Source organism: Pristiophorus japonicus, chromosome 14 (genome assembly GCF_044704955.1).
Source record: "Pristiophorus japonicus isolate sPriJap1 chromosome 14, sPriJap1.hap1, whole genome shotgun sequence".
NCBI classification, from domain to species: Eukaryota; Metazoa; Chordata; class Chondrichthyes; family Pristiophoridae; genus Pristiophorus; species Pristiophorus japonicus.
The window spans coordinates 97,835,303-97,847,914 of NC_091990.1; the positions used below are offsets into that span (position 1 = coordinate 97,835,303).

The following is a 12,612-nucleotide window of genomic DNA, read 5'->3' on the forward strand; positions in this document are numbered from 1 at the left end:
CTTTTGCCTTGCCCCATCATCCCTTTTGTCATTTAAATTACTCCTGTCTGCCACCCTATTACAAACCTTCCCTTTTGATCTTGCCTCCTCCCCAACCCCCTTCCACCTTCCGCACCATTTCCCTACACCTGTACTTGCTTAAAATCTGTTACACCTGTAGCATTTTCCAGTTCTGACGAAAGGTCACAGACCTGAAATATGAACTCTGTTTCTCGCGCCACAGATTTTGCCTGACCTGCTGAGTATTTCCAGCATTTTCTGTTTAATATTCAGATTTTCTGCATCTGCAATATTTTGCCTTTTGAGGTAGGGAGGATTTGTTTACACATCCCTCCATAGTCTATGTCTATAATCTCCCCCAGCCCTACAACCCTCCAAGATCTCTACATTCCAAAATTCTGGCCTCTTGCGCATCCTCGAATTTCATCACTCCATCAGGTGCCTAGATCCTAAACTCTGGAATTCCCTCCCTAAACCTCTCCTCCTTCAAGACGTTCCTTATAACCTGCCTCTTTGACCAAGCTTTTGGTGACCTGTCCTAATAGCTCCTTATGTGCTTTGGTTTCAAATGTTATGTTTTTCTATATTAACGATGCTATCTGTGAAAGTTGATGATGTTGAGTGGTGAGCGGTTGTAGATGGTAAGAGATAGGAGGCAGGGTTTAAAGCTCAGCTTAGGATTGAACATGATGCCAATGTTGTGAATGGTCTAGCTGCACCTGAGAATGGGTGGGGAGGGGAATGAAGACTATGGAAAATGAGTGCTGAATGAAGACACTTTGGTCTTCCTGATGTTGAACTGGAGAAAGTTCTGATCAATGCAGAATTTAATGGTGACTGAGCAATATGACAGCATAGAGGCTGTCGAGGGGCGAGGATAAATGGAGAGGTACAGCTGGATATCATCAACGTACGTTTGAAAGCTAAACTCATGACTGCTTAAAAAGCATAATATTTACAAACTGTGCTTGGTTATATTGATGAACTGTAGAACACAAATACAAATTTATAGTTTAGATTTGTTTTATTCATCAAGGTGAGAGATGTCAGTACTGCGGAATGGAGCATCTTGCATTTTTAGATATTCAGCTTCAGCATCAAGCATTGCCAGGCCTGGCTAGTTACTCCACTGCCTCATGCTGTCACACAGCTTGTCCGTCCTCCAGTCTTGGATAAGTCATAACTTTCTGCAACTAAAGTATTGTTTTCACCCTCCTCGCCACCGACTCCACCCCCCTTCCCAGCCAGTCTCGGGTTGAACCAGACTCTATGTCCTCGTGAGCTGAGTTTCCATCTCCTTATCCTCTACCATCCTATACAAATACTATACTTCCACCTCAACAACAGCAATTTGCATTTATATAGCGTCTTTAGCACCACCAAAGAAGAGGATGTTGCCAATGTCACAGTAAAGGCCAGTCAGCCTAACGATGATGGTGGGGAAACTTTAAGACAATAATCCGGGACAAAATTAATTGGCACTTGGAAAAATATGAGTTAGTAAGCCAGAATGGATTTGTTAAAGGCAAGTCATGTTTGACTGACTTGATTGAGATCTTTGATGAAGTAACGGAGAGGGTTGATGTGGGTAGTGCGATTGATGTTGTGTATATGGACTTTTAAAAGGTGTTTGATAAATCATTACATAATAAACTTGTTTGCAAAATTGAAGCCCATAGATTAAAGGGGCAGTGGCTGTGTTGATACTTAATTAGTTAAAGGACACAAAGCAGAGAGTAGTGGTGAAGGGAGGTATACAGTGGTGTCCCCCAGGGGTTGGTATTAGGACCACTACTCTTTTTGATATATATATATTAATGCCCTGAACTTGGGTATAAAGGGCATAATTTTAAAGTTTACAGATGACATATAACTTGTAAAAAAACAAATTTAAAAGCTCGTTATCTAAATGCATGTAGCATTCGTAACAAAATAGATGAGTTGACGGCACAAATAGATACAAATGGGTATGGTCTGATAGCCATACAGAGACGTGGTTGCAAGGTGACCAGGACTGGGAATTAAATATTCAGGGTATTTGACAATTTGGAAGAACAGACAGAAAGGAAAAGGAGGTGGGGTAGCTCTGTTGATAAAGGATGGACTCACTGCAATAGTGAGAAACGATATTGGCTCAAATGATCAGGACGTTGAAACAGTTTGGGTGGAGATAAGGAATAATAAGGGGAAAAAGTCACTGGTGGGTGTAGTCTATAGGCTCAATAGCAGTAGAAAGTCTGTTGGTCGGAGTATAAACCAAGAAATAGTGGGGGCTTGTAAAAAGGGAACAGCAATAATCATGAGTGATTTTAACCTCCATATTGATTTGGACAAATAAAAATTGGTCAGGGTAGTCTTGAGGAAGAGTTCATAGAGTGCATAAGAGAAGGTTCCTTGAGCAGTATGTAACGGAAGCAATCAGGGGACAGGCTATTTTAGATCTGGTCCAGTGTAATGAGACAGGATTAATGAACAATCTCCTAGTAAAGGATTCCTTTGGAATGAGTGATCATAGCATAGTTGAATTTCAAATTCAGATGGAGAGTGAGAGCGTTGGATCTCAAACCAGCGTACTAAGCTTAAATAAAGGAGACTACAAAGATATGAGGGCAGAGTTGGCTAAAGTGGACTGGGAAAATAGATTAAAGTGTAGGACGGTTGATGAACAGTGGTGTACATTTAAAGAGATATTTCATAACTCTCAAGAAAAATATATTCCTGTAAGGAGGAAAGGGTGCAAGAGAAAAGAAAGCCGTCCGTGGCTAACTAAAGAAATAAAGGACGGTATCCAATTAAAAACAAGGGCGTACAAAGTGGCCAAAACTAGTGGGAGGACAGAAGATTGGGAAGCTTTTAAACCCAGCAAAGAATGACTAAAAAAATGATTAAGCAAGGGAAGATAGACTATGAAAGTAAACTAGCATGAAATATAAAAACAGATAGCAACAGTTTCTACAGGTATATAAAAAGAAAAAGTGTGGCTAAAGTAAATATTGGTCCCTTAGAGGACGAAACCGGGGAATTAGTGATGGGGAACATGAAGATGGCAGAAACTCTAAACAAATATTTTGTATCAGTCTTTATGGTAGAGGACACTAAAAATATCCCAACAGTGGATAGTCAAGGGCTATGGGTTCAGGAGGTACAGTAGATTGGTCACCAGTGGATGAGTCTTTGGATTCTTCAAATATTTTTTGTGCGGGAAAGGTAATTTATAACATAAGCAAATGCAATAGTTTGATTTCAGTTCTGTTTCTGGTGAAGTGAGCAGTTTGACAAAAGCTGTAACAGCACAGTGTTACTCTGATATGTCTAATGTCCAGTTACAGTATATTTTGCGTAGTATACATTTGTGCCATATGATTAGTTCAGTTAATGCTCATCTGTGTTTGACTGCAGAGGTTAAAAAAATGATCAGTGTTTTAATCATGTGATCTTTCTACGTGTGTGTTTAGTGATATAATTTACTAATATAGTAGGATCTCACTTTGTCAAATCCTGGTACCCGTTTAACAAAATTCCAGCTTTACCAAAGACCCACCTATATATTGTACAGGTTCGGGGCACAGAAGAGCCGAGGGCCCAGGGGCAGCACGGGTCAGCCCACACTGCGATATGTGTGCGCACTAGGTCCGTGCAGCAGAGCAGATCTCCAGTCATCCTGGTTAACCCTTGCCCCTGGATAAAGGCCTAGCTCTGTCAAGCCTGTGGGATGGCTGATGTGCAACGGTCACCACACGTTTTTAAAAAAAATCCAGGCACAGGCATCTTCCACCCCTTCATTTGGAGTTTAGAACTGAAACATCGGGTCCTTCGTTGAAACATCTGTGAACTCGTGGAAGCAAGTCATCCTCGTTCGCGGGACCGCCTATGATGATAGGAGGGGAGGAACACAATCACAATCACTAAGGAGGTGGTACTCAGTAAGATAATGGGACTAAAGGCGGATAAATCCCTTGACCTGATGGCTTGCATACTAGGGTCTTAAGAGAAGTAGCGGCAGGGATTGTGGATGTATTGGTTGTAATTTACCAAAATTCTCTGGATTCTGGGGAGGTCCCAGCAGATTGGAAAACTGCAAATGTATTTAAAAAAGGAGGCAGACAAAAAGCAGGAAACTATAGACCAGTTAGCCTAACATCTGTGGTTGGGAAGATGCTGGTGTCCATTTATTAAAGAAGCAGTAGCAGGACATTTGGAAAAACATAATTCAGTCAGGCAGAGTCAGCATGGATTTATGAAGGGGGAAGTTATGTTTGACAAATTTGTTGGAATTCTTTAAGGATGTAATGAACAGGGTGGATAAAGGGGAACCAGTGGATGTGGTGTATTTGGACTTCCAGAAAGCATTTGACAAAGTGCCATGTAAAAGGTTACTGCACAAGATAAAAGTTCACGGGGTTGGGGGTAATATATTAGCATAGATAGAGGATTGGCTAACTAACAGAAAACAGAGAGTCAGGATAAATGGTTCATTCTCTGGTTGGCAATCAGTAACTAGTGGGGTGCCACAGCGATCAGTGCTGGGACCCCAATTATTTACAATCTATATTAATGACTTGGAAGAAGGGACTGAGTGTAACGTAGCTAAGTTTGCTGACAATACAAAGGTGGGAGGAAAAGCAATGTGTAAGGAGGACACAAAAAACCTGCAAAAGGACATAGACAGGCTAAATGAGTGGTAAAAATTTGACAGATGGAGTATAATGTTGGAAAGTGTGAGGTTATGCACTTTGGCAGAAAAAAAATCGAGGCGCAAGTTATTATTTAAATGGAGAAAGATTGCAAAGTGCTACGGTACAGCGGAATCTGGGGGTACTTGTGCATGAAACACAAAAGGTTAGTATACAGATACAGCAAGTGATCAGGAAGGCCAATGGAATCTTGGCCTTTATTGCAAAGGGGATGGAGTATAAAAGCAGGGAAGTCTTGTTACAGTTATACAGGGTATTGGTGAGGCCATACCTGGAAGAATGCGTGCAGTTTTGTTTTCCATATTTAAGAAAGGATATACTTGCTTTGGAGGCAGTTCAGAGAAGGTTCCCTAGGCTGATTCCGGAGATGAGGGGATTGACTCATGAGGAAAGGTTGAGAAGGTTGGGCCTCTACTCATTGGAATTTAGAAGAATGAGAGGTGATCTTATCGAAACGTATAAGATTATGAAGGGGCTTGACAAGGTGGAAGCAGAAAGGATGTTTCTACTGTAGGGGAGACAGAACTAGAGGGCATAATCTTAGAATAAGGAGCCGCCCATTTAAAACTGAGATGAGGAGGAATTTCTTCTCTGAGAGTTGTAAATTTGTGGAATTCACTGCCTCAGACAGCTGTGGAAGCTGGGACATTGAATATATTTAAGACAGAAATAGACAGTTTCTTAACCGATAAGGGAATAAGAGGTTATGGGGAGCGGGCAGAGAAGTGGGCCTGAGTCCATGATCGGATCAGCCATGATCGTATTAAATGTCGAAGCAGGTTCGAGGGGCCGTATGGCCTACTCCTGCTCCTATTTCTTATGTTCTTATAACTTGGAAATGTAGTAAAATGGGAGGACATGGACGGACTGGTGAAATGGTATGGCCGATGAAATTTAACACAAAGAAGTATGAAGTGATTCAATTTGGTAAGAAAAATGAGGAGAGGCAATATTAACTAAATGGTTATGCCAAAGCTTTAAAAACCACAGGTTAGGCCCCAGCTGGAGTATTGTGGCCTATTGTGGCCAATTGTGGGCACCACACTTTAGGAAGGATGCCAAGGCCTGAGAGAGGGTGCAAAGGAGATTTACTAGAATGGTACCAGGGATGAAAGACTTCTGTTTTGTGGATAGACTAGAGAAACTAGTGGTTGTTCTCCGTAGAGCAGAGAAGGTTATGGGGAGACTTGATAGAAGTGTTCAAAGTCATGAAGGGTTTTGATAGAGTAAGGAAGGATAAACTGTTTTCAGTGAGAAGAGTCAGTAACTAGAGGTCAGAATTAAGGATAATGGAAAAACAACTAAGAGGAGATGAAGAAACTTTTTTATGCACAGAATTGTTATGATCTGGAATGTGCTGCCTGAAAGGGTGGTGGAAGCAGATTCGATAATAACTTTCAAAAGGGAATTGAGTAAATACTGAAGGGGGAAATTTTGCAGGTCGATGGGGGAAAAGAAGGGGAATGGGACTCATTTTATTATCCGAGGAAGCAGGATGTGGGTCTCCTGGATAAGATGACGTAAAACCTTCCTCCTTGACCAGACTTTTCGTCACTTGCCTTATATGGCTCGGCTTCAAATTTGGTTTGATAATGCTCCTGAGAACCATCTTGGGGCATTTTACTATACTAAAGATACTATATAAATGTAAGTTGTTGTTGCATGTAGCTAATTTTGCTGAATTATGGGCTGTTTTGCATTGTTGGCTTAGCCCCACTTGTAGCTGAATTGATACTGTCCAAATTCATTTTACATGGGACTCTTACAGTTGGCAAATAGAGGATACTTTCATTGTGAAAGGTGTTAGCCTTGGCTCAGTGGTATCACTTCACTTTTGAGTCAGAAGGTTGTGGGTTCAATTCCCACTCTAGAGACTTAAGCACAAAATCTATGCTGACACTCCAATGCAGTACTGAGGGAGTGCTGTAATGCCAGAGGTGCCGTCTTTCAGATGGGCTTCTTGGATGGACGTAAAAGATCTCACGACACTAGTCAAAGAAGAGCATGGGAGTTCTCCCCAATGTCCTGGCCAATATTTCCTCAGGCAACACCTAAAACAAATTAACTGGTCATGTATTTAATTGCTGCTTGTGGGATCTTGCTGTGTGCAACTTGGCTGCCACATTCCCTACATTACCACAGTGCGTACATTTCAAATGTACTCATTGGCTACAAAGTGCTTTGGGACGTCCTGAAGTCATGAAAGGCGCTACATAAATGCAAGTCTTTTGTCACATGTATATACTTTGTCTATATAATCTGGTGAGGACAAGATTGAGCTGGGCTGTCTTACTTTCCTGATTGAATAATCTGCAGACGTTTCCTGTCCATGTTTCCCCTAGTTACTGGAAAGTCATGGAACCGCGCCCCAGTATGGGTCAGCACCTTTAAGCGAGGAGGGGAGAAAACCGGAATATACACACATCGTTTTGTTGCCCTAACTTGATGTACAATGAAACGATTAGCTGACGTGTTTGTTAATTTATCTCATTTTGCCAATTATTTACATTGCAGCCTATTCTTCAGGGAGAATTGTTGTGAAAAACACCTAATGTCTGACAGGCGTGTTGGAACATGCATCTCACACAGCTGAGCTATGGTAGAAGATGGCGGAATTGCTGTTTGGGGAGGCAGGTACCATCGGCACTGCAGATGTGTACTTAGCAGACAACAGACTGAACTTAGACGTGTTTCCAAATGGTATCAGCCATTTTTTTGTGCTCTACAATACACGCAGAGAGGAGATGCAACAGGTTGAATTTCTGCGACTAAATTGCAATGAGGAGCAGATTGGTCCGTCTCTCGCCATCATTCCTGAACTACGACGACTGAAATCACTTGTGCTTAAAGGTAATGAAAGTTGATTTAATTATGCAGTCGGACAAATACATTGCCATCACTTCAGACTTCCTTTTCATTTTATTTAAAAATACACAATTTTTAATTTTTTGAAGGGAAAAGTCAATATTGGGCTCAATTTTCCCCAGTGATTTGCACTGTTATTTTGGCACGTGCCGCTTTTTTGGCCTAATTTTAAAAATCCAAGTTTCCCCAAAGATTGTGTGCCAGCGTAACTCAGTTATGATTTTTTTCGGGTTTTTTTTTGCGTCATGGGGGCGTAACCTGATGTCTGTGCAGTTTTTCCATATTATGCAAGTTTGGCCAACTTACATTTCTCCCAGGATGGCGTATGTGACCACTCCCAAAAAAACCTTCTGGGCAACTTAATAAAAACCAGCGCACATCAAAAATCGATGCACAAAGACGCCATTGTTTTTATGCAATGTTTTGGAGGGAGTCAAGAACACATTAAATATCAAGCTTAATTTTTTTCCAAGTAAAAACGCAGAAAATGGAAGTTTCATGCAATTCTTTACTTTTGGATTAAAAAAAAAAGTGCCATGCCACCACCGAACGTCTCCAAACCGGACTTGAGGGTAGGAGCGTCGGCCGTCAGAATTGGTCCCTCGCCCGGACACGGGGCTCAGCTTCAAAAGAAGCCCGAGGGGCGGGTGGGGGTGGGGGCGGCGGGTAGGTGGTAGCCGAACTGAAGGGATGAGAACCCTTACACTATGCAACAAGCAGCATCAAATGAAGCCCCGGGGGGGGGTGTGGCGGTGTCGACCTTGGGGAGAGAGACAACAAAGATGCTTGTCCTGCCTGCTGTTTTGAGCTTCTTGCAAAGGTACAATTTAATCATGGGGGCAATACTGACAATGCCATACCTTGTGCATGATGGTGCTGCGGAGGAGACAATCGATTCAGTGTCATCGCATGAGGGACCTCAGAGCACGTAGGATGATGGGCAGGGTATATCGAGACAGGCGTTCATATTGTGTGATGCAGACTGTGTGAGAAGGCTGCGTTTCCGCAAATAAGTTGTAACCGAGATCTGCAAGTTAGTAAAAGCAGACCTCAACCTTGAAGTATCAGGAGGACTGCTTTGCCAGTTGAAGTGAAGGTTATAGCTGCACTTTCATTCTATGCATCTGGATCGTTCCAGGCCACAACTGGGGATATGTGCACCATTTCTCAACATGCAACACATAATCTGCATTCGGCAGGTGACCGCTACACTATATGACCGGAGGAATGACTACATAAAGTTCCTCATGACCGCCCAGGCAATGCGTGAAAGGGCTGTGGGCTTCTCCAGGATTGCAGGCTTCCCAAAGGTACAGGGCTGCATTGATTGTAACCACATCGCCTTGCGAGCACCTCAGGAGGATTCCGAGATGTACAGGAACAGAAAAGGCTTCCACTCCGTTAATGTGCAACTCATATGTGACGACATGCATCGCATCATTTCAGTTGATGCAAGATACCCTGGGACTACCCATGATACGTTCATCCTATGCGAGAGCACTATATCTGCCATGTTTCAGCAGCAGCCAGAAAGGCAGAGCTGGCTGCTGGGAGACAAAGGATACGGCCTCGCCACCTGGCTCATGACGCCCGACACGTAACCCAGACAAAAGCTGACTGGGAATACAACATGTTGCACATTGCGACGTGCAGCATAATAAGGACGACCATTGGCATCTTGAGACAGCGTTTCCGATGACTCGACCATTCCGGAGGCTACTTGCAATACTCACCTGAGATTGTCGGTCAGTTCATTGTTGTATGCTGCATGCTGCATAACTTAGCCATCATAAGGCAGCAGCAGCTGGTAGTGGAAGACCCACCTGAGGTGAGAGTGGCTGATGATGAGGAGGGAACCTGAACCTGGAGCATGACGGTGGAGGAGGGCGGACCGTCTTGCCCCTTTAACGATTGCTCGAGCCTTGCGCCAGCAGCTCATCCATGAACACTTTGCTACCTGAAGGCTCAGTGGCAACTCTTCCAAATGGACCATGTTTATTCTTTGGACCTGTTCCGTAATGTTGTGTTGTGTTAATGGAACAAATAATGAAAATGATTCTTCTTTACTTCAAAAAGCTGTGTTAATAATGGAACAAATAGTGGAAATTATTCAGTTATAATTTAAAATATATTTTATTCAAGAGTTTAACAAACACTTGCTGTACTTCAACAAAAATATTCTTGTATCAAACTTTAAAGTTTTGAGTTAAGATCACTTACAAACATAGAAACATAGAAAATAGGTGCAGGAATAGGCCATTCGGCCCTTCGAGCCTGCACCGCCATTCAATAAGATCATGGCTGATCATTCCCTCAGTACCCCTTTCCTGCTTTCTCTCCATACCCCTTGATCCCCTTAGCCGTAAGGGCCATATCTAACTCCCTCTTGAATATATCCAATGAACTGGCATCAACAACTCTCTGCGGCAGGGAATTCCATAGGTTAACAACTCTCTGCATGAAGAAGTTTCTCCTCATCTCAGTCCGAAATGGCCTACCCCTTATCCTAAGACTATGTCCTCTGGTTCTGGACTTCCCCAACATCGGGAACATTCTTCCCGCATCTAACCTGTCCAGTCCCGTCAGAATCTTATACGTTTCTATGAGATCCCCTCTCATCCTTCTAAACTCCAGTGAATAAAGGCCCAGTTGATCCAGTCTCTCCTCATATGACAGTTCAGCCATCCCTGGAATCAGTCTAGTGAACCTTCGCTGCACTCCCTCAATAGCAAGAACGTCCTTCCTCAGATTAGGAGACCAAAACTGAGCACACTATTCCAGGTGAGGCCTCACTAAGGCCCTTTACAACTGCAGTAAGACCTCCTTGCTCCTATACTCAAAACCCCTAGCTATGAAGGCCAACATACCATTTGCCGCCTTCACCGCCTGCTGTACCTGCATGCCCACTTTCAGTGACTGATGAACCATGACACCCAGGTCTTGTTGCACCTCCCCTTTTCCTAATCTGCCACCATTCAGATAATATTCTGCCTTCCTGTTTTTGCCCCCAAAATGGATAACCTCACATTTATCCACATTATACTGCATCTGCCATGCATTTGCCCATTCACCTAACCTGTCCAAGTCACCCTGCAGCCTCTTAGCGTCCTCCTCACAGCTCACACCGCCACCCAGTTTAGTGTCATCCGCAAACTTGGAAATATTATACTCAGTTCCTTCATCTAAATCATTAATGTATATTGTAAAGAGCTGGGGTCTCAGCACTGAGCCCTGTGGCACTCCACTAGTCACTGCCTGTCATTCTGAAAAGGACCCATTTATCCCGACTCTCTGCTTCCTGTCTGCCAACCAGTTCTCTATCCATGTCAGTACATTACCTCCCAATAACATGCGTTTTGATTTTGCACACCAATCTCTTGTGCGGGACCTTGTCAAAAGTCTTTTGAAAGTCCACATACACCACATCTGCTGGTTCTCCCTTGTCCACTCTGCTAGTTACATCCTCAAAAAATTCCAGAAGGTTCATCAAACATGATTTCCCTTTCATAAATCCATGCTGACTTGGTCCGATCCTGTCACTGCTTTCCAAATGCGCTGCTATTTTATCCTTAATGATTGATTCCAACATTTTCCCCACTACTGATGTCAGGCTAACCGGTCTAAAATTAGCTGTTTTCTCTCTCCCTCTTTTTTTAAAAAGTGGTGTTACATTAGCTACCCTCCAGTCCATAGGAACTGATCTAGAGTCGATAGACTGTTGTTAAATGATCACCAATGCATCCACTATTTCTAGGGCCACTTCCTTAAGTACTCTGGGATGCAGACTATCAGCCCCCGGGGATTTATCGGCCTTCAATCCCATCAATTTCCCTAACACAATTTCCCGCCTAATAAGGATATCCTTCAGTTCCTCCTTCTCACTAGACCCACTGTCCCCTAGTACATTTGTAAGGTTATTTGTGTCTTCCTTCGTGAAGACAGAACCGAAGTATTTGTTCAATTGGTCTGCCATTTCTTTGTTCCCCATTATAAATTCACCTGAATCCGACTGCAGGGGACCTACGTCTTCACTAATCTTTTTCTCTTCACATATTTATAGAAGCTTTTGCAGTCAGTTTTTATGTTCTCTGCAAGCTTCCTCTCGTACTCTATTTTCCCCCTCTTAATTAAACCCTTAGTCTTCCTTTGTTGAATTCTAAATTTCTCCCAGTCCTCAGGTTTGTTGCTTTTTCTAGCCAAATTATATGCCTCTTCCTTGGCTGTAACACTATCCTTAATTTCCCTTGTTAGCCATGGTTAAGCCACCTTCCCCGTTTTATTTTTACTCCAGACAGGGATGTACAATTGTAGAAGTTCATCCATGTGATCTTTAAATGTTTGCCATTGCTTATCCACCGTCAACCCTTTAAGTATCCTTTGCCAGTCTATTCTAGCCAATTCACGCCTCATACCGTCGAAGTTACCTTTCCTTAAGTTCAGGACCCTAGTTTCCGAATTAACTGTGTCACTCTCCAGCTTAATAAAGAATTCTACCATGTTATGGTCACTCTTCCCCAAGGGGCGTCGCACAACAAGATTGCTAATTAGTCCCTTCTCATTACACATCACCCAGTCTAGGATGGCCAGCTCTCTAGTTGGTTCCTTGACATATTGGTCTAGAAAACCTAATACCTTCCAGGAAATCCTCCTCCACCGCATTGGTTTGGTTAGCCCAATCAATATGTAGATTAAAGTCGCTCATGATAACTGCTGTACCTTTATTGCACACATCCCTTATTTCTTGTTTTAAGATCACTTGCAAAGTAATATCACTTAAAAACTTTAAGATTACTTACAGACTTTTAAACTTGTAAATTTACATAACTTACAAAAAACTTTTAAGCTGAGAACAGTTACAACAACAATAACAACAACAACAACAACAGCAGCAAAGAAAGGCTGCACCCATCTCTCCTCCACCTTATTCTAAGTCCGCCCGCTGTGCTCGGTCTTGTTGACTCCACTCCTGCCCACAGGCGGTGGCGCAGTGTTTCTTGGGTTGTTACCAAGCCTATTCTTTCGAACATCTCGGGTAATGCGGACTTCTTGATGG

At 42.8% G+C, this 12,612-nt stretch overlaps 1 protein-coding gene across 4 annotated transcripts in view; it reads left to right on the forward strand.

The window, feature by feature from the left end:
- Positions 1-12,612, forward strand: part of pidd1 (p53-induced death domain protein 1) — a 128,424-nt gene that overhangs the window by 10,352 nt on the left and 105,460 nt on the right. For all 4 annotated transcript variants that reach the window (XR_011596577.1, XM_070899398.1, XM_070899400.1 and 1 more), the window contains exon 2: positions 7,209-7,544. Coding sequence is in view for 3 of the 4 variants with exons in the window: in XM_070899398.1 (XP_070755499.1) it covers positions 7,301-7,544 (244 nt within the window). In the remaining variant the exon portion in view is untranslated. The remainder of the gene's footprint in view (positions 1-7,208; positions 7,545-12,612) is intronic.